Source organism: Pelecanus crispus, chromosome 3 (genome assembly GCF_030463565.1).
Source record: "Pelecanus crispus isolate bPelCri1 chromosome 3, bPelCri1.pri, whole genome shotgun sequence".
Lineage (NCBI taxonomy): Eukaryota > Metazoa > Chordata > Aves > Pelecaniformes > Pelecanidae > Pelecanus > Pelecanus crispus.
This window is the reverse complement of record NC_134645.1, coordinates 133,113,002-133,133,523: the sequence shown is the minus strand read 5'-3', so window position 1 is coordinate 133,133,523 and position 20,522 is coordinate 133,113,002. Positions and strand designations below refer to the sequence as shown.

Genomic DNA, 20,522 nt, shown 5'->3' with positions numbered 1-20,522 from the left:
GCCGCGCGCCGCCATGTCGGGCCCGGCGCTCCCCGGCGCCGCCCCGCGGGGCCCCCGCGATGGCGCGGCCGGCGGAACCGCCCCGCCCCGCCCCGCCCCGCCGCCCCGGGCCCGGCGCCGGGGACCCCCACGGCCCCCGCCGGCAGCACCTGGCCGGCCCGGGGACCGCCCCCGCCACCCCCCCGACGCCGCCGCAGCCCCGGGGCCAGCGCGGGCCCGGAGCGGGACGGGCCCCGGCCGCGGGGCGCCGGCGGGGAGCAGGGCCCGGGGCGCTGGGAGCGGGCAGGGACCCCCCCGGGAAAGGGAACGGCCCCCAGCCGGGCCGCGGAGTGGCGTCACGGCGCGTCACGCGGGGTGCCCCTGACGTCACGATAAGGTCATCGCAGAGCGCCCCCCCCTCCTCCCCGGGCGGCAGCGGCCTCCGGCCGGCAGGGGGCGCTGCGGGCGGCCGGGCAGGCGCCATGGCGGAGCGGGCCGCGCCGGGCGGTGAGTGCGGGGACGGGGCCGCAGCGGAGCGGAGCGGGCCCGGGGGGCGGCGGGACCCGCCCCGCTGCTTGGCCTCCCCCGGCCCCCGCTCCCGGCCCCCGCCCCGCTCCCCGCCGCTCTCACGCTTCCCCTCCTTACAGGTGCGGGCCCCGAAACGGCCGTGCCGGTGCCGGCGGGACCGCAGGTGAGCGGGGCGGGGGCCGGTGGGGGCCGGGGGCCGGCGTGGGGCTGGGGGCGGCGTGGGGCGGGGTCTGGCGTGGGGCTGGGGTCTGGCGTGGGGCGGGGTCTGGCGTGGGGCTGGGGTCTGGCGTGGGGGCTGGGGTCTGGCGTGGGGCTGGGGCCGGCGTGGGGCTGGGGTCTGGCGTGGGGGCTGGGGTCTGGCGTGGGGGCTGGGGCCGGCGTGGGGCTGGTGTGGGGCCGGGGGCGGGAGTGGGGCCGGGGGCCGGCGTAGGGCCGGGGGCCGGCGTGGGGCTGGGGGCCGGCGTGGGGCTGAGGCCTGGTGTGGGGGCCAGGGGCCGGCGTGGGGGGCGGGGGCCGGCGTGGGGCTGGGGCCTGGTGTGGGGGCCGGGGGCCAGCGTGGGGCTGAGGCCGGCGTGGGGGACAGGGGCTGCCTGACTGGCCTGTGCCCGCAGGAGCCGGAGCTCTCCCGGGAGGAGAAGCTGCAGCTGCGGAAGGAGAAGAAGCAGCAGAAGAAGAAGAAGAGGAGCGAGAAGGGGCCGGCGGCCGAGCCCCCGGAGCCCGGGACGCCCTCCGACCCAGGACAGCCGCGGGGTGAGGGCCTCCGTCCCCCCGAGGCAGCCCCCGAGCCTGGAGAGCCCCGTGGCCGGCCTCCCCGCACCCCAAACCGGGGCAATCTCCTGGCGAGGCCCTGGTGGTCTCTCGGGCTGGGAACGCTCCTCAGGCTGGAACAGCCCTGAGCCAGGAGCACCCTCCAGTTAGGGGAGGCCGCAGGGGGACCTCCTGGGTGTCCCACCTCTCTGCACCCGAGTCCTGGCACCTCGAGTGCCTGCGTCTTGTGGGGACTGAGATCATAGAATCATAGAATGCTTTGGGTGGGAAGGGCCCTTCAGAGCCCACCCAGCCCAACCCCCTGCAGTGAGCAGGGACAGCTTTAACCAGAGCAGGGTGCTCAGAGCCCCGTCCAACCTGGCCTGGGATGTTTCCAGGGATGGGGCATCTCCCACCGCTCTGGGCAACCTGTGCCAGTGCTTCACCACCCTCATTGTAAAACATTTCTTTCTTATGTCTAGTCTAAATCTATTCTTCTTTAGTTTAAATCCATTATTCCCTGTCCTGTCACAACAGGCCTTGCTAAGAAGATTTTCCCTACCCTTCCTGTAGCCCCTGTCAGCACTGCCAGGCTGCACTCAGGTCTCCCCGCAGCCCCCTCCTCTCCAGGCTGAGCACCCCCAGCTCCCCCAGCCTGGCCCCGCAGCAGAGGGGCTCCGGCCCTCGGGGCATTTCTGTGGCCTCCTGTGGGCCTGCTCCAGCAGCTCCATGTCCTTGTGCTGAGGGCTCCAGAGATCCAGAGGCCAGCCCCCTGCCCACCTGAACACAGGGCTGGCTTGATGGTCCCTGTGTCGGCTGCGCGGGGGCGGCGAGGTGCCGGACAATCTGGGGTTCAGTCCCACCTGCCCCTCCAGAGGCAGACCCTCGTGCAGAGGAGGGTCTCCCTGCCACGGGCTGCCCCGCATACGGGGCTACGTCTGCTGGTGACGCAGGCTGGGCGCAGACTTCCCCCTCCCATCTCCTGCAGTAGCTGCCCACCCTACCTCCCTCCCAGCCTTGGCCGATGGCCCCAGCGATGGCGAGAAGCCTGCGGGAGGCAAGAGCAAAGCTGAGCTGCGAGCAGAGCGGCGGGCCAAGCAGGAGGCTGAGCGAGCCCAGAAGCAGGCCAAGAAAGCAGAGCTGAGCCAGGCAGCCACAGCAGCCAAGCCCAGGCTGACCCCCACCGAGTCTCAATCCGGTAAAGCCGTCGTCGCCAGAGGGTGGGTGGGCGGGTGAGCAGGGAGGGAGGGGGCTGGGGCAGGCAGCTGCAGGGGCTGCCCGTCCGATCCTTCCACGGTGCCCTGGGCGCTGCCCTGCCCTGCATTTCCTGAGTCTTGGGGCAGCGTGGCTGGGCTGGGGGCTGTAGCGGGGCCATACCGACTCACACCGCCCTCCCCGCTGTCCTCACAGTGGTAAAGCGGCTGCCGGAGCACGTGCAAGTGGATGACCCCGCTGCCCAGAGGAAACTGGCCAAGAAGCTGGAGCGGCAGCAGGTAGGAGGAGGGCTGGGTGATGGGCTGCACGCTGCGGAGCAGCTGTGCTGCAGCGTGCGTGCTGGGGTCAGGCTGCCTGCGTGGTGGGACTAAGGCCCGCTCTCTGGTGCGCCACGAGCGAGCACTGGGTGTGACTGGTGCTGCTGGAGCGAGCAGGGCTGTACGGCGGCATTGGGTAAGCCCTCATCAACACCGTTCGGCTACAGGTACCTCTGAGGCAGGACTATGGCACCAAGGTCAACCTGTTCTCCCACTTGCACCAGTACAGCCGGAAGAAGCCACTGACGCAGCAGATGAGGTATGTGGCCTCCCCAGCCCAGGCCCGTGGCAATCATTTGGCTCTGCTTTGGCTGGCCTGGCTGCAAAATGGCCCTAGCGAATGGGTGTCCTGGTCCTGCATGTGGGATAGGCTCGGTGGGGTGGAGGGGGACCCCTTTGCTTGCTTTGGGGAGCAGCAGCAGGGGCAGCTGGATGTCCTGCCTGTGGGGTGAGGAGAGCTGCCCTCGGGCAGTGCAGGAGAAGGGGCTGTGCGGTTCGCCTGACTCCTCAGGTCACAGAGCAAGTAGGGGCCGGACTGACAGCCCCCTTCTTCGGCCACCCCTCAGGTTGTTTGGCGGGGAGCCTGGCAACAGGTCGGTTGTTGCTGGGCTGTAGAGGGCCAGTGCTGACAGCTCTCATGTTTGTCCCTGCAGCATCCCCTCCACAGTCATTCACCCGGCTGTGGTGCGCCTTGGCCTCCAGTACTCCCAGGGCATCATCAATGGCTCCAATGCCCGCTGCATCGCCCTGCTGGAAGTCTTCAAACAGGTATGCGAGCAGCTACCCGTGCCCACCAGGCAGCGAGGGCATTGCGCCAGGTGCAGGCATGCCTTCCTCCTGTTCCCTGATGACTGAGGCTGTATCTGTGCTCAACCATCTTCAGCCTCTTCCTTCTGACCGTGCCCAGGGCTGTGGCCTGCCGGGATCCTGTTCTGGCATTGATGCTGCAGATCTGAATTCCGGGAGCACCCCTTTGCCCTCCCTGTGAAGCCGTGGCAAGCTGTGTGGTACACGCTTGTGCCTGGTCTGCAGCCTCCTGGGCAAGGGTGGTCACGTGCAGTGCCAGAAAGGGCAGGTGCCCTGAACTCGTGCTCTCTTCTTTCCTGTCTTAGCTGATCCGGGATTACTCGACTCCCCCCAACGAGGAGCTGTCACGGGATCTGGTGGCCAAGCTGAAGCCACACATCAGGTGAGGGCTCCCGGTGCCGGAGCAGAGGGACTGAAGCTCTGCTGAGTGTGGTCCATCGGTTGCCTGGGTTGGTGTCCACCCAAAACTGGGCTGACTTTCTTGGGGCTCTGGGTTCTGCCTCCCTGCCCACCATCCCCAGCCCAGCTGCACCCTCCCTCTTCCTGTTCCTGCCCTCCAGCCTGCTCTGGAGCTAAGCCCATTTCCTCTCGGCAGCTTCCTGAACCAGTGCCGACCCCTCTCAGCCAGCATGGGCAATGCCATTAAGTTCCTCAAGAAGGAGATTTCGTGCCTACCCGACACCCTGAGAGAGGAGGAGGTGAGTGGCCTCACGCAAGCAGCAGGCTCCAGCCCTCTGGCTGCAGGCACCGTGGTGGAGGGATGGCCCTGGCGCAGGCTAAGCGGGGAGAGGCGGTGGGATGCAGACCAGGAGCAGGGATGCAGCGAAGCTAGAGGACTTGGGCCATCCGTGTCGCCAGCCGCAGTCTGAGCGGGGACTGCGGCCACGTCTGCTCCCCCTCTGCCAGCAGGCACAGCCCAGCAGGACCCAAAGGGGCCAGGGTGCGCCGCAGCAAATGCTGGGCCCTTAGCGTCACTGGGCTGGTAGGTAGCTCGTCGGGAGCAGGGACGTAAAATGGGAGAAGCTGCAGCAGGCGCTGCACCACAGGCCTGGCCGGCAGCCAGCGTGGCACCTGCATCAAGAAGTGATTCTGGTGGGCTTGTGGGCTGGTCCAGCTGGTGCTGTGCACGGCAGGAAGGCCACAATGGCCGTAGCAGCTGGGCACCATGAGCTGCCCTTGCCCACCAGGAGTGCCTGCGAGAGCAGCGTTTGACAGCCTCAGTAAAGTCGCAGATGAAGAAGAATGTGTTTTATCAGCGCTCGGCTACATCCCGTGCAAAAAGCACCCCAGGGAGCGCCTTGGCTGCGGAGCAAGGGGCAGGAGGGGTGGCACACGTCAGGCTGCGTGCCTAGCAGGCTGAGAGGAGTCGGGCTGGAGAGTGAGCAGTAAAATCTCCATGGGGTGACTAAAGCGACTGAGCCAGGAGATGCGGGGGAGACAACGGGCAGGGCTGGGGTGGGCCTGACGGCAGCTCGAACGCATGGTGAGGCACCATGGTCTGCTGGGAAGCTTGTGCTGGGACAGGAGCGGCCCTGTGCATCCCGCAGAGCTCCTGTCCCAGGGGAAGGTGCCCTTCGGCGAGCGGGCTGGCTGGGAGCCGGGCAGGGCTCTCTGCTCAAGGCAGAGCTGAGCTCGTGGTCCTGCCAGGCTGCAAGGGACAGCAGCGTCTGCGGTGTGGCCAGGCCACGCTGTACACGATGGCATCGTCTCCCCAGGCGAAGGAGAAGCTGCAGGACACTATCGACAAATATCTGCGGGAGAAGATTCTTCTGGCAGCTGAAGCCATTTCAAGGTCTGCCTTTGAGAAGATCAACGACAACGATGTGATCCTGGTGTACGGATGGTAAGAGGAGAGCCAGGCCAGCGGGTGGAAAAAAAGAAACCGATCAGCTGAGTGAACGTGGGAAGCTCTTGCGGAAGCAGTTTTTCAGAAGCAGTTTTTCAAGGGTGGGAAAGTCAGCGTTGCCCAAGGGGGAGGGAGGGGTTGTAGCTGTGGGTCCAGCAACTAGAAATAAAACAGGCGGTGAGGGGGCAGTTGGGGGGTGCTGGCCAGGACTGGGCTGTGGTGGGGAGCTGGTAAATAAAGGCACAAGGGAGAAGTTTATGACCAGCGGGGCAGGACGGAACAGTGGGTGTATGAGGGTGTCGGGACAGAGCAGAGCACAGCACTTGCTAACTGGACATGGATGTATTGTTAGTGCTTTAGAAAAAGCAGGGAGCTCATTAGGACTTTTGTCCCGTCCTGGGAGACGGGCAGGCTTGATGAGCTCGCGTCACGAGGTGGCGACGGAGCACTTTGTGCCTGGCAGCTGCCGAGGGGAACGCTAAACCGCATCTGCGGGGTGCAGCGGCCGGTGCTGGCAGGGCTGGCTGTGAGCAGGCGTCCCTGCAGGGCCCCGCCGCAGGGGGCTGTGTCCTGCTGATGTTGTTCCCAATTTCCCCGCACGCTGGGACAGGCTAGATGCTGGAAGCACTGGAGACCTCGGACTCATTAGAGGAACGAACAGGAGGGTCCGATCTCCCCTGCAGAGGGACCTGGACAGGACAGGCTGGACCGATGGGCTGAGGCCAACTGTGTGAGGTTCAACAAGGCCAAGTGCCGGGTCCTGCACTTGGGTCACAACAACCCCATGCAGCGCTGCAGGATTGGGGAAGAGTGGCTGGAAAGCTGCCTGGCCGAAAAGGACCTGGGGGTGTTGGTCGAGAGCGGCTGAACATGAGCCAGCAGTGTGCCCAGGTGGCCAAGAAGGCCAACAGCATCCTGGCTTGTGTCAGGAATGGTGTGGCCAGCAGGAGCAGGGCAGGGATCGTCCCCCTGTGCTTGGCGCTGGTGAGGCCGCCCCTGGAATGCTGTGTCCAGTTTTGGGCCCCTCGGCACAAGAAGGACATTGAGGTGCTGGAGCGTGTCCAGGGAAGGGCAGCGGAGCTGGGGAAGGGTCTGGAGCACAGGGCTGGTGGGGAGCGGCTGAGGGAGCTGGGGGTGTTCAGCCTGGAGAAGAGGAGGCTGAGGGGAGACCTGATCACTCTCTACAACTCCCTGACAGGAGGGGGCAGGGAGGGGGTGTTGGTCTCTTCTCCCATGTAGTTAGCGATAGGACGAGAGGAAATGGGCTTAAGCTGCGCCAGAGGAGGTTTAGGTTGGAAATTAGGAAAAATTTTTTTACGGAAAGGGTGGTCAAGCATTGGAACAGGCTGCCCAGAGAGGTGGGGGAGTCCCCATCCCTGGAGGGGTTCAAAAAACGGGCAGAGGTGGCACTGGGGGCCATGGTTCAGTCTGGTCTACGCTTGACTGGTTTAGTGTGGAGTTGGTAGTGTAGGTTAATGGTTGGACTGGATGATCTTAAAGGGCTTTTCCAACCTAAATGATTCTATGATTCTATGAGTAGCCTTACACCAGCCTGTACCGATTAATGTAGTTGTGTTAGCGCCTCAAACTCAAGTTTGTGAGTGCCTGAGTTTGCGCTGTCTGCATTTTGACTAACCCGGACTCCCAGACCCCCCGGCCTGTAGCGTTACAGTTCTGGGCAATACCTTGACTGGGACAAGAAGTGCCTGACAGGGGCCTAAAGCCATTGCTGTCAGCACAGCCTGCACCAAAGGCTCGTCCGTGAGACTTTGCTGTTCCTGTTCGGGGCTCGGCGCTGTCCTCTGTTTGCATGTGTCCAGAGTTAAGTGTTTCAAGAAACCCAGATTCACCGCTTTTTCAGTACAGGGCACTTTAGGGAGCAGCCATACAGGGGATTTATGGAGCAGCCATGGCTGTTTACTGGCATTTTAAACAAACTGCAGCCAAGTCGAATGTCAGGAAGCGAAAATACGGAAGCTCGTCCTTCCTGTGAGGGACTGTGTCCCAGAAAGCAGAGGTAGGAAAAGGAGCCAGAGGCTGCTGTCGCAAAAGAGTCCAGGTGCGGTGTGCCTCCTGGGTCATCAGCAGAGGAAGGAGCAGGGGCAGGAGGCCGGTGTGGGCCTGGAGAGGAAAATTTGGAGAGGGTTTGGAGGGGGAGTCCCTTGCTGGGGTCATTGCTGCTTCCAGGGAGGGCTCAGACACCGCTTTTCCCAGGGGTGATTCTCTGTGCAAAGACAGGGAGAGGGGGCCCTGGAAGCAAGCGTAGCAAGAGGGTGTCTGGAAGGGGCAGCGCTTGTAACGGCGAGGGTGGATGCCAGCTGTGCCCGGACTCGTCTCCAGGTAGCACTAGCCCTTCGGGGTCTTGGTGGGAGCCCAACTCCTGCCCTGGGTAAGACAGACATTGCTCTGTTCGGGCTGGACGTGCCCAGGGAGCTGCCGTGGCAGCTGGCACCTGGCAGCGCCGGCTCTGCCGCAGCCGCCCGCAGCCAGCCCCTGCTGTCAGGCAGTGCTCAGGGCGCTGGGCGAGACCCCGTACTGCAGCAAACCTCCCGCCCGGCTGGCACCTGATGGGCCCCACACGGGAGCCGGCACCAAGGAACGTCTCCCGGCACGGGGCTGCGTTTCTGGGCAATGCTGGCAGTGTGCAGCGTCAGCGCGGGGCGGCTGGGGCAGCCGGGGGGGGCCGGGGGAGAGCCTGGCCTGGGGGGACGGGGCAGCCTCCTAAACCGGTGTCCGTCAGCTCCTCCCTGGTGAACCGCACGCTGTGCGACGCCCACGTGAAGAAGGGCCGGGCTTTCCGCGTGATCGTGGTGGACAGCCGGCCGCGGCTGGAAGGCCGGGAGACGCTGCGCCGGCTGGTGCGTAAGGGCATTCACTGCACCTACGTGATGATCAACGCCATTTCGTACGTGCTGCCCGAGGTGAGGAGCAGAGCGGGGCCGTGCCGAGGGCGGGGGCGGGCATGCGGGAGGCTGCAGCGTGACGGTGTTCCCCAGGGCTCCATTTTGGGGGCAGCCTTGTTCAATATCTTTATCAATGATCTGGGTGAGGGGATTGAGTGCACCCTGAGTAAGTTTGCAGACGACACTAAACTGGGTGGGAGTGTCGATCTGCTGGAGGGTAGGATGGCCCTGCAGAGGGACCTGGCCAGGCTGGACCGATGGGCCGAGGCCAACTGTGTGAGGTTCAACAAGGCCAAGTGCCGGGTCCTGCACTTGGGTCACAACAACCCCATGCAGCGCTGCAGGCTTGGGGAAGAGTGGCTGGAAAGCTGCCTGGCCGAAAAGGACCTGGGGGTGTTGGTCGACAGGCGGCTGAACATGAGCCAGCAGTGTGCCCAGGTGGCCAAGGCGGCCAACAGCATCCTGGCTTGTGTCAGGAACAGTGTGGCCAGCAGGAGCAGGGCAGGGATCGTCCCCCTGTGCTCGGCACTGGTGAGGCCGCCCCTGGAATGCTGTGTCCAGTTTTGGGCCCCTCAGCACAAGAAGGACATTGGGGTGCTGGAGCGTGTCCAGAGAAGGGCAGCGGAGCTGGGGAAGGGTCTGGAGCACAGGGCTGGTGGGGAGCGGCTGAGGGAGCTGGGGGTGTTCAGCCTGGAGAAGAGGAGGCTGAGGGGAGACCTCATCGCTCTGCAGCTCCTGGCAGGAGGGGGCAGGGAAGGGGGTGTTGGTCTCTTCTCCCACGTAGTTAGTGATAGGACGAGAGGAAATGGGCTCAAGCTGCACCAGGAGAGGTTTAGACTGGAAATTAGGAAAAATTTCTTTATGGAAAGGGTGGTCAAGCATTGGACCAGGCTGCCCAGAGAGGTGGGGGAGTCCCCATCCCTGGAAGTGTTCAAAAAATGGGCAGAAGTGGCACTGGGGGACATGGTTCAGTCTAGTCTACCCTTGATTGGTTTAGTGTGGAGTTGGTAGTGTAGGTTAATGGTTGGACTGGATGATCTTAAAGGTCTTTTCCAGCCTGAACGATTCCATGATTCTATCCTATGATTCTATGAAAGGTGCTGACATATCCCTGCGCTTCCCTGACAGGTGTCCAAAGTGCTGCTGGGAGCCCACGCGCTCCTGGCCAACGGCTCTGTCATGTCCCGGGTGGGGACGTCCCAGATAGCGCTGGTCTCCAAAGCCTACAACGTGCCTGTCCTGGTGTGCTGTGAGACCTACAAGTTCTGCGAGCGAGTGCAGACAGACTCTTTTGTCTCCAACGAGCTGGGTAAGGCTTCTCTCCCCTTCCTCCCACCTGGGACCTGCTCCCTCTTCCCGCTGCTGGCCAGGACGGGACTGATCTGCCTGCCGTTGTCCTGGCCGAGGGGGCCACAGCTTGCAGCAAGGACGGCCCTTGGGCCTGGCAGGCAGGATGGAGAGGTGCCGTCCCTCCCCCTGATCCCGCTGGCTGCTTCTCTCCCTGCAGATGACCCCGATGATCTGATCGTGCTCCGGAAGGGCCAGGCCCAGCTGGGTGGCTGGGCAGAGAACAAGTCCTTGCGCCTCCTCAACCTGGTCTACGACGTGACGCCGCCTGACCTGGTGGATCTGGTCATCACAGACTTGGGCATGATCCCCTGCACCTCGGTGCCCGTCGTCCTGCGTGTCAAGAGCGTGGATCAGTAGTAGGGACAGCTGCATGGACACCAATAAACCAGGCCCCACGATAGACCTTGTCTTGTCTGTGCTGTGGCAGGAGCCCTGGCGCCCCGTGTCACCTCGAGCTCAGCTGTGCGCTTTCCTGGGGCACGCTGGTGCTTGTGCCCGGCCCCTCTCCTGCCACTCCAGGGGAGAACCTTCCCCGTCTCTGGGACCTGGGACAAATGGTGACGCTGCGGTGACAGCCCCTGGCCCGTGCCTCCTCTGGCCGTGGGTCTGGCAGCCAGCCGAGCTTGTGTGGGAGAGCCCAGCACCTCGGGCGCTGCAGCAGCCTGGGGTGCCGCTGCAAGGGGGGCCTGGTGCGGGGTCCAGCCTGAGCAGAGGCTGGGGGCTGTGGCACGGGGAAGGGCATGACCTGCCTTGCGTTCCCATCCCCAAACCGGGGCTCGCCCCAGCTCCTGGCAGGGATGGCGGTGGGCTGGCTGTGCCCCAACGCCGGGGCCTGCCCCCACCTGTGCCCTCCATGTGCATAGCTCCAGCGGGGAGCGGGGAAGAGATGGCAGGGTGCCTGTTCTGGCCGCTGCCCAAAAAGGGGGGTGTTATACAGCTGGCGCAGCTGCTGCGTGCAGAGCCGAGGTCGGTGGGGGGAGGCCTGCGGCCCTGGCCTGCAGCGGGACGAGGAGGGCCGGGCGCTAACGGGGTTGAAGGGCCGGCACCGGCCGGGGTGGTGCGGCCCATGGGGAACCGACGCCCCCGGGGTGCAGCGGGGACGCCCCGGGGATGCTCCGGGACAGCGGGGCCGGGCGCGGGCCCTCCCCAGCGCGGCTCCGCCAAGCCGCCAGGGGGCGCCAGGGGCGGGGCCAGGCAGAGCGCGGCGCCGCCGGCCGCCGGCAGAGCCGCTGCGAGCCGCCAGGGGCGGGGCCTCGCGGGGAGGGGGCGTGTCCATGCAGATCAGGCGCCGCGCGGGCTGCCGGGAGACTCCCCCCACGCAACAAAAGACCCCGCCGCTCGCAGCGTGTGGGCGTGCGTGGCAGAAGACGGTGGGGTTGGAAGGGCGCGGGTGTGGGGCGCGCGTGCCGGGGGTGTCGGGGGCTGTTTGTGGTGTGGCCGGGTGTTGTGTGTGCGTGGCGGGCGTTGCGGTGCGGTGCGGGGCGGTGTGTGTCATACTTACCTGGCAGGGGAGACACCATGATCAGGCAGGTGGTTTTCCCAGGGCGAGGCTCATCCCCTGCACTCCGGGTGTGCTGACCCCTGCGATTTCCCCAAATGCGGGAAACTCGACTGCATAATTTGTGGTAGTGGGGGACTGCGTTCGCGCTCTCCCCTGGTCTCGGTGGTGCAAGGACAGAGCTGGAGGCGGGGCCGGTGTCTGCCTGGTTCCGCTTCCGTGCCCCCGGGAGAGCGGCCCTGGCCGGAGCCCCGGCAGGGAGCACCGGGGGGCTCGAGGCCGACCCCGAGGGTTCGGGGCCGGGACGCCGAGGGTCGCAGCCCGCTGCGCTCCCGCGGAGCGGGAGGTGCCGGCAGCACGGGAAGGGCTGGAGCCGCTCGGGAAGGGGCTGGCGCTGAAGCGCAGCTCCCGCCGGCACCGCGGCTGCCGGGGCTGGGCTGGGGGGCAGAGGGGGGTCCCCTCCGCGCAGCGTACAGCCGGTGCTGCGGGGAGTAGGTGGGTGGCACCGGTCGCACGCCGGGCTCGAACAGGAAACCCCGGTCGCCCGGGAATCTTGGAAGTGATCATGGGCTGGCCAGAAGGCAAAGATTTCGGAACGTCCCCGGGGGAGGAGGCGACACGTGCCGAGGAGGCCCCGCTGTACTATGAATTGCCAGCAAATGAGAAGCAGCGTGCCCTGTTCAGCGCTGGGTGCTGGCGTCCTGTGGGAAAGCATCGGAGGGGGAAAGCTGCTGTGTGGGGTCCTGTACGACAAGTGGCAGAAACTGCTGAAGGAGAAGGGGAGCCGAGCCAGTGTGCAGAGGTGAAAGCCATCCCGCTGGCTTTGGATATTGCTGAAGGAGAAAAGTGGCCAGGCCTTGATCTGTGCACTGACCATGGGTGGTGGCAAATGCCCTGTGGGGGTGGCTGCAGCCATGGCAGCAGAGCAACTGGCAGCGCAGGGGCAAACCCATCTGGGCTGCCGCATTGTGGCAAGATACTGCTGCCCGGGGAGAGAACCTGGTTGTAAAAGTTCGTCACGTAGATGCTCACGTACCCAAGAGTCAGGCCACTGAAGAACATCAAAACAACCAGCAAGTAGATCAGGCTGCTCAGATTGAAGTGGCTCAGGTGGATTTGGACTGGCAACATAAGGGTGAATTATTTATAGCTGGGTGGGCCCATGACGCCTCAGGCCATCAAGGAAGGGATGCAACGTATAAATGGGCTCGTGATCGAGGGGTGGACTTAACTATGGACAGTATTGCACAGGTTATTCATGAGTGTGAAACATGCGCTGCAATCAAGCAAGCCAAGCAGTTCAAGTCCCTCGGGTACAGTGAACGATGGCTAAAATATAAATATGGGGAGGCCTGGCAGATTGATTACATCACGCTCCCACAGACCCGCCAGGGCAAGCGCTACGTGCTCACCATGGTGGAAGCAACCACCGGATGGCTGGAAACATATCCCGTGCCCCATGCCACCGCCCGGAACACCATCCTGGGCCTTGAAAAGCAAGTCCTGTGGCGACATGGCACCCCAGAAAGAATCGAGTCAGACAACGGGACTCATTTCCGAAACAACCTCATAGACACCTGGGCCAAAGAGCACGGCATTGAGTGGGTGTATCACATCCCTTACTATGCACCAGCCTCCGGGAAAATCGAGCGATACGATGGATTGTTAGACTACCCTGAGAGCAATGGGTGGTGGGACGTTTAAACATTGGGATACGCATTTAGCAAAAGCCACCTGGTTAGTCAGCACCAGGGGATCTGCCAATCGAGCTGGCCCTGCCCAATCAACACTCTTACGTGCTGTAGAAGGAGATAAAGTTCCTGTAGTGCACATGAAAAATATGCTGGGGAAGACAGTCTGGGTGAGCCCCCCCTCTGGCAAAGGCAAACCCATTGGTGGGATTGCTTCTGCTCAAGGACCTGGGTGCACGTGGTGGGTGATGCGAAAGGATGGGGAAGCCCAATGTGTACCTCAAGGGGAGTTGATTTTGGGTGAAAATAGCCAATGAACTGAACTGTATGGTGTTAATTGCTATATAATACTGTATGTTATCTCTTAACTGTATGTTATCTCTTAACTGCATGTTAATATAATAATATAGTATAATGTTAATATAATAATATAGTAGGTTAATGTTAGGTATATAATACTGTATATTATGATTGCTATATGCCACATCAATGGTATTGCAGTAAGAATCGCCCAGCTTAATGAAAATGAACTTTGATGAAACCGTGTTGGAATGAGACCCGGCTTCAGCATGCAACGGTCCAACACCGCACACCACCCCTCCTGCTCTGACAGAGTGTGATGAGGGATGGAGCCCAAAGTCCTGGGCTGAATGAGCTCAATGGCCATGTTAGAGGGATGGGCCATGGACGAAGGGAATGATACCTGTGTGTATATCAAGATAGGGAAAGCGGTGGTGATTAATTGGAACACATTGGAGAGGGGAGGGCCTGTGCATGACATAGATGGTGTAGAATAAGGGGTGGATACTGTCCTGGTTTGGGCTGGGATAGAGTTAATTTTCTTCCTAGTAGCAGGCACAGTGCTGTGGTTTGGATTTAGTAGGAGAAGAATGTTGATAACACGCTGATGGTTTAGTTGTTGCTCAGCGCTGCTTATGCCAGGCAAGGACTTTTCAGCTTCCCATGCTCTGCCAGGGGCACAAGGAGCTGGGAGGGGGCACAGCCAGGAGAGTTGATCCCAACTGCCCCAAGGGCCATTCCATACCATACGGCGTCATGGGCAGTATGGAAACTGGGGGGGTTGGCCGGGGAGCAGCGATCGCTGCTGGGAACTGTCTGGGCATTGGTCGGTGGGTGGTGAGCAATTGCATCGGGCATCACTTGCTTTGGATATTGTTATTATATTGTTACTATTATCATTGCTACTTTACTTTATTTCCATTACTAACCTGTTCTTCTCTCAGCCCAGGAGTGTTTCTCACTCCCACTCCCCCGATTCTCTCCCCCATCCCCTCGGGGCAGGGGCAGTGAGCGATGGCTGCTGGTGCTGAGCCGCTGCCTGGGGCTGAGCCCCGGCCCCCGGGGTGCAGCGGGGACGCCCCGGGGATGCTCCGGGACAGCGGGGCCGGGCGCGGGCCCTCCCCAGCGCGGCTCCGCCAAGCCGCCAGGGGGCGCCAGGGGCGGGGCCAGGCAGAGCGCGGCGCCGCCGGCAGGGACGCTCTGAGCCGCCAGGGGCGGGGCCTCGCGGGGAGGGGGCGTGTCCACGCAGATCAGGCACCGCGCGGGCTGCCGGGAGACTCCCCCCACGCAACAAAAGACCCCGCCGCTCGCAGCGTGTGGGCGTGCGTGGCAGAAGACGGTGGGGTGGGAAGGGCGCGGGTGTGGGGCGCGCGTGCCGGGGGTGTCGGGGGCTGTTTGTGGTGTGGCCGGGTGTTGTGTGTGCGTGGCGGGCGTTGCGGTGCGGTGCGGGGCGGTGTGTGTCATACTTACCTGGCAGGGGAGACACCATGATCAGGCAGGTGGTTTTCCCAGGGCGAGGCTCATCCCCTGCACTCCGGGTGTGCTGACCCCTGCGATTTCCCCAAATGCGGGAAACTCGACTGCATAATTTGTGGTAGTGGGGGACTGCGTTCGCGCTCTCCCCTGGTCTCGGTGGTGCAAGGACAGATCTCAGCGCTGCGCTCCCCGATGCAGGGACCCTCATGAGGTTCCACAAGGCCGAGGGCAGGGTCCTGCCCCCGGGACGGGGCAACCCCCGGTATCCATACAGCCTGGGGGACGCAGGGATGGAGAGCAGCCCTGCGGAGAAGGACTTGGGGGTAACGGGGGATGAAAAGCCGGACACGAGCCGGCAACGTGCGCTGGCAGCCCAGAAAGCCAAGCCCACCCTGGGCTGCATCCCCAGCAGCGTGGGCAGCGGGGCGAGGGAGGGGGCTCTGCCCCTCTGCTCCGCTCTGCTCAGCCCCCCCTGCAGCCCTGCGCCCAGCTCGGGGGCCCTCAGCACCGCACAGACAGGGACCTGTTGGAGCGGGGCCAGAGGAGGCCACAGAAATGGTCCGAGGGCTGGAGCAGCTCTGCTCTGAGGCCAGGCTGGGAGAGCTGGGCTTGTGCAGCCTGGGGAAGAGAAGGCTGCGGGGAGACCTTCCTGCGGCCCTGCACTGCTGGAAGGGGCTGCAGGAAAGGTGGGGACAGGCTTTGGAGCAGGGCCTGCAGCCACAGGACAAGGGCGAATGGATTTAAACTGAAGGAGGGGAGATATAGAGCAGATATAAGGAAGAAACTGTTTACGCTGAGGGCGGTGAGGCACTGGCACTGTTCAGGTGGGCAGGGGGCTGGCCTCTGGATCCCTCAGCACAAGGACATGGAGCTGCTGGAGCAGGCCCACAGGAGGCCACAGAAATGCCCCGAGGGCCGGAGCCCCTCTGCTGAGGGGCCAGGCTGGGGGGCTGGGGGTGCTCAGCCTGGAGAGGAGGGGGCTGCGGGGAGACCTGAGTGCGGCCTGGCAGTGCTGAGAGGGGCTGCAGGAAGGGTAGGGAAAATCTTCTTAGCAAGGCCTGTTGTGACAGGACAGGGAATAATGGATTTAAACTAAAGAAGGGTAGATTTAGACTGGATATAAGAAAGAAATGTTTTACGCTGAGGGTGGTGAGGCGCTGGCACAGGTTGCCCAGAGCGGTGGGAGATGCCCCATCCCTGGCAACATCCCAGGCCAGGCTGGACGGGGCTCTGAGCACCCTGCTCTGGTTGAAGCTGTCCCTGGCACTGCAGGGGCTGGGCTGGGTGGGCTCTGAAGGGCCCTTCCCACCCAAACCGCTCCGTGACTCCCATCCGGGCTGGGGGCGGGTCCGTCGCTGCCAGAGCTCAGACAGCACCCGGGGGGGGGCAGCTGCGGGGCTCAGCCTCCAGCAACGCCGCTCTGGCACTGCGGAACCGATCGCTGTCATCTGTTTTTGGGACACGAAAACCAGGGGAGAGCGCGAACGCAGTCCCCCACTACCACAAATTATGCAGTCGAGTTTCCCGCATTTGGGGAAATCGCAGGGGTCAGCACACCCGGAGTGCAGGGGATGAGCCTCGCCCTGGGAAAACCACCTGCCTGATCATGGTGTCTCCCCTGCCAGGTAAGTATGACACACACCGCCCCGCACCGCACCGCAACGCCCGCCACGCACACACAACACCCGGCCACACCCGCAACGCATTTCCCCACTCACGCCCACGCAGCCCCCCCGCACCGCTCCCTGCACCCACCCCGCTCCGCGCCCACGCAGCCCCCACAGCGCCCGCGCCCGAAGGCGCCGTCTTGGGCCGGGGGCTCCCGCCATGCTGCGGGCGCTGCTGATCTGCATGGACACGCCCCCTCCTCCGCAGACAACGCCCCCTCCCCGCAAGGCCCCGCCCCTGGCGGCTCGCAGCCTTCCCGCCGGCAGCGTCGCGATCTGCGTGGCCACGCCCCCTCCCCCAGGCCCCGCCCCTCTCGGCCCGGAGCGCCCCCGCTGGCAGCGCCGCGATCCGCGTGGCCACGCCCCCTCCACGAGGCCACGCCCCCCCGCAGGCCCCGCCCCCCCCGGGGCGCCCCAGCGGGGCCCTCCCCGCCCGCACCGGCACCGGCACCGGCACCGGCACCGGCACCGCGATCGGGACCGGCCGCTGCCGCGCGGGGGCTGATCTGTGGGAGCCGAGCGGGACCGGGCCGCAGCCGCACAGCGCGGCCACCGCGGGGCCCGGCCGGGAAGGGACCCGTGGGCCCGCCCCGGGCAGTGTCCGCCGGGGGTGCGGGGGGACCCGGCGCTGCGGGGGGGCGTGTCCGGGGGTGTCCGGGGGTGTCTGGGGTGTCCGGGGGTGTTTGGGGGTGTCCGGGGGTGTCCGGGGGTGTCTGGGGCTGTCTGGGGTGTCCGGGTGCACGTTTGGGGGTGTCTGGGGGTGTCCGGGAGTGTGTCTGTGCGGGTGTCTGGGGTGTCCAGGGATGTCTGCGGTGTCCGGGGGTGTTTGGGGGTGTCTGCCATGTCCGGGGGTGTTTGAGGGTGTCTGGAGGTGTCCGGGGGTGTTCGAGGGTGTCTGCGGTGTCCGGGCGTATGTTTGGGGGTGTCTGGGGGTGTCCGGGAGTGTGTCTGTGCGGGTGTCTGGGGTGTCCGGGGCTGTTTGGGGTGTCTGCAGTGTCCAGGGGTATCTGGGGTGTCCGGGGGTGTCCGGGGGTGTCTGGGGGTGTCCGGGGGTGTCTGCGGTGTCCGGGTGCGTGTTTGGGGGTGTCCAAGGGTGTCTACGGTGTCTGGGTGCGTGTCCATGGGTGTCTGGGGGTGTCCGGGAGTGTGTCTGTGCAGGTGTTTGGGGTGTCCAGGGATGTCTGGGGTGTCCGTGTGCATGTCCAGGGGTGTCTGTGGTGTCCGGGGATGTATCTGTGTGGGTGTTTGGGGTGTCCAGGGGTGTCTGGGTGCATGTCCAGGGGTGTCTGTGGTGTCCGGGGATGTATCTGTGTGGGTGTTTGGGGTGTCCAGGGGTGTCCGTGTGCATGTCCAGGGGTGTCTGCGGTGTCCGGGGATGTATCTGTGTGGGTGTTTGGGGTGTCCAGGGGTGTCTGGGTTCATGTCCAGGGGTGTGCGGGGGTGTCCGTGAGTGTCTGCGGTGTCCGTGTGCGTGTTTGGGAGTGTCTGGGGTGTCCGGGAGTGTGTCTGTGTGGGTGTTTGGGGTGTCCAGGGGTGTCTGGGTGCATGTCCAGGGGTGTGTGGGGTGTCCGGGATCTGCATGACCCCGCCCCCTGCCCCAAGGCCCCGCCCCCTCCCCGAGGCCCCGCCCCCGGTGGCTCCGAGCAGCTCTGCCGGCAGCGCCGCGATCTGCATGGCCCCGCCCCTTCCTGAGACCACGCCCCTCCCCGAGGCCCCGCCCCCTGTCCCGAGGCCCCGCCCCCGCCCTCCGCCAGCACCGCCCCGGCCTCGGGGCCCGGGGCCCGGTGGAGGCCGCACCGTGCGGGGCCCGGGGCCGGGTGGAGGCCGCACCGTGCGGGGCCCGGGGCCGGGTGGAGGCCGCACCGTGCGGGGCCCGGGGCCAGGTGGAGGCCGCACCGTGCGGGGCCCGGGGCCAGGCTGCGGGCAGGGCCCGGCTCCCAGCAGCCGTCAGGCTCCCGTGGCCAGCGGCAGGCAACCGGCAGCGGCGTTGCGCGGGCGGCTGCGCAGGGGCACGTGGGGAGGCTCAGCCGGTGCCTCTTTCCGGAAGCTTCACCCCGTCGTGAATCAGATCCCGCTCCTTGCCGAGGCCGCAGCCTCGCTGGCCGCTCCTGCCGCGGCCGCTGCTCCAGCGTTTACCAGCCCCTCGCCTTCCCCACGGAGGCAGCGCAGGCGCTTTCACGGCACCACGTGCTCCCGGGCTGGCTCCTCTGCGGGCGCCCGCTCTCGCCCTGCCGCTGGCAGCGCCCGGATCCTCACGGTCCCGGCACTGTATGTTAGTGGGCCGCTGTCGGGGTTTAACCCCAGCCCCAGCTCAGCACCACGCAGCACTCGCTGCCCCTGCCCCGCTGGGATGGGGGAGAATGGGAGGAGTAGGAGTGAGAAACACTGCTGGGGTGAAAGAAGAACAGTTTAATAATTGAAATAAAGTAACATAGTAATGATAATAACAATATAATAGCAGTAATACTACTATCCAAAGCAAGCGGTGCCCAGCGCAGTCGCCCAGCACCCGCCGGCCGGTGCCCAGCCCGTCCCCCAGCAGCGATGGCTGCCCCCGGCCAACCCCCCCAGCTCCCACACTGCCCGTGACGCCGGGCAGGATGGGATGGCCCTTGGGGCAGTCGGGGTCGGTGTCCTGGCCGTGCCCCCTCCCGGCTCCTCGTGCCCCCGGCACAGCGGGGGCAGCGGGAAAGCCCTCGCCTGGTGTCAGCACTGCTCAGCAGCGGCCGCACCATCGGGGGGTCACCGGTGTTGTTCTCATCCCGACCCCAAAGCACAGCGCCGCGCCCGCTGCCGGGAAGGGATCAGCCCTGTGCCAGCCCACACCAGGGCAGCCGCGAACACTTTTGTCTGTAGGCCTTGTAGCTGCTGTTGCATTGAATTGTGCTGGAGCCCAGGACAAACCAGTCGCACCCGGTAGGGTCCGTCCCGGCCACTGGAGCCCAGCCCCATGTCTGGGGACCCGGGGTCTCTGCGGCGGCTGAGGGACGTAGCTCCCGCTTTCCCCTTTGCAAGCTCAGCCAGCAGCAGAGCGGAAATCATGTCCCTGAGATACACCCGGACACCCCAGACAGCCCTGGACACCCCAGACACCCCCAAACACCCCCGGACACCCCAGACAGCCCTGGACACCCCAGACACCCCCGGACACCCCAGACACCCCCAAACACCCCCGGACACCCCAGTCACCCCCGGACACCCCCGGACACGCCCCCCCGCAGCGCCGGGTCCCCCCGCACCCCCGGCGGACACTGCCCGGGGCGGGCCCACGGGTCCCTTCCCGGCCGGGCCCCGCGGTGGCCGCGCTGTGCGGCTGCGGCCCGGTCCCGCTCGGCTCCCACAGATCAGCCCCCGCGCGGCAGCGGCCGGTCCCGATCGCGGTGCCGGTGCCGGTGCCGGTGCCGGTGCCGGTGCGGGCGGGGAGGGCCCCGCTGGGGCGCCCCGGGGGGGGCGGGGCCTGCGGGGGGGCGTGGCCTCGTGGAGGGGGCGTGGCCACGCGGATCGCGGCGCTGCCAGCGGGGGCGCTCCGGGCCGAGAGGGGCGGGGCCTGGGGGAGGGGGCGTGGCCACGCAGATCGCGACGCTGCCGGCGGGAAGGCTGCGAGCCGCCAGGGGCGGGGCCTTGCGGGGAGGGGGCGTTGTCTGCGGAGGAGGGGGCGTGTCCATGCAGATCAGCAGCGCCCGCAGCATGGCGGGAGCCCCCGGCCCAAGACGGCGCCTTCGGGCGCGGGCGCTGTGGGGGCTGCGTGGGCGCGGAGCGGGGTGGGTGCAGGGAGCGGTGCGGGGGGGCTGCGTGGGCGTGAGTGGGGAAATGCGTTGCGGGTGTGGCCGGGTGTTGTGTGTGCGTGGCGGGCGTTGCGGTGCGGTGCGGGGCGGTGTGTGTCATACTTACCTGGCAGGGGAGACACCATGATCAGGCAGGTGGTTTTCCCAGGGCGAGGCTCATCCCCTGCACTCCGGGTGTGCTGACCCCTGCGATTTCCCCAAATGCGGGAAACTCGACTGCATAATTTGTGGTAGTGGGGGACTGCGTTCGCGCTCTCCCCTGGTTTTCGTGTCCCAAAAACAGAGCGTGCTCTTATGGACTCGCGGTCGCAATTACAGCTCTGCCAGCCCCCCCCGGGGTTCTAGGACCCCGCTCCCCCCTGCCCGGTCCTCTCTGGTCGCGCCTGCGCGGCTGTTCAAGGCCACGGCCGCTC

The 20,522-nt window shown here is 65.3% G+C and overlaps 1 protein-coding gene and 4 non-coding genes across 6 annotated transcripts; 4 read left to right on the top strand and 1 right to left on the bottom strand.

The window, feature by feature from the left end:
* The first annotated feature begins 461 nt into the window (after nucleotides 1–461).
* Nucleotides 462–10,075, top strand: EIF2B4 (eukaryotic translation initiation factor 2B subunit delta). Of its 2 annotated transcripts, none has more exons than XM_075706626.1 (13): nucleotides 462–486; nucleotides 627–670; nucleotides 1,119–1,257; nucleotides 2,246–2,452; nucleotides 2,665–2,747; nucleotides 2,954–3,045; nucleotides 3,440–3,554; nucleotides 3,899–3,975; nucleotides 4,189–4,291; nucleotides 5,309–5,436; nucleotides 8,180–8,360; nucleotides 9,471–9,651; nucleotides 9,850–10,075. In XM_075706626.1, exons 1-13 carry the CDS (start codon nucleotides 462–464, stop codon nucleotides 10,047–10,049), a joined length of 1,575 nt encoding a protein of 524 aa, XP_075562741.1. In that variant the 3' UTR covers nucleotides 10,050–10,075. The 2 variants fall into 2 exon arrangements, with proteins under 2 accessions (XP_075562741.1, XP_075562740.1); XM_075706625.1 differs by having other exon boundaries at nucleotides 2,243–2,452.
* Nucleotides 10,076–11,185: 1,110 nt separating this feature from the next.
* On the top strand, nucleotides 11,186–11,349 carry LOC142593362 (U1 spliceosomal RNA). The gene has a single exon (XR_012830972.1). It is a non-coding gene; the product is annotated as a U1 spliceosomal RNA (small nuclear RNA).
* A 3,294-nt stretch (nucleotides 11,350–14,643) lies between these two features.
* Nucleotides 14,644–14,807, top strand: LOC142593361 (U1 spliceosomal RNA). The gene has a single exon (XR_012830971.1). It is a non-coding gene; the product is annotated as a U1 spliceosomal RNA (small nuclear RNA).
* A 1,319-nt stretch (nucleotides 14,808–16,126) lies between these two features.
* On the bottom strand, nucleotides 16,127–16,290 carry LOC142593360 (U1 spliceosomal RNA). Its single transcript, XR_012830970.1, has one exon. It is a non-coding gene; the product is annotated as a U1 spliceosomal RNA (small nuclear RNA).
* Nucleotides 16,291–20,207: 3,917 nt separating this feature from the next.
* LOC142593359 (U1 spliceosomal RNA) lies at nucleotides 20,208–20,371 on the top strand. Its single transcript, XR_012830969.1, has one exon. It is a non-coding gene; the product is annotated as a U1 spliceosomal RNA (small nuclear RNA).
* The last annotated feature ends 151 nt before the right edge of the window (nucleotides 20,372–20,522 follow it).

Bases quoted from the DNA above. Each gene is read 5' to 3' on its own strand.
- EIF2B4 (XM_075706625.1), top strand. From the start codon at position 462: ATGGCGGAGCGGGCCGCGCCGGGCG. The intron at 2,748-2,953 runs GTAGGAGGAGGG...GTTCGGCTACAG, and splicing joins AGAAGCTGGAGCGGCAGCAG to GTACCTCTGAGGCAGGACTA. The intron at 5,437-8,179 runs GTAAGAGGAGAG...GGTGTCCGTCAG, and splicing joins GTGATCCTGGTGTACGGATG to CTCCTCCCTGGTGAACCGCA.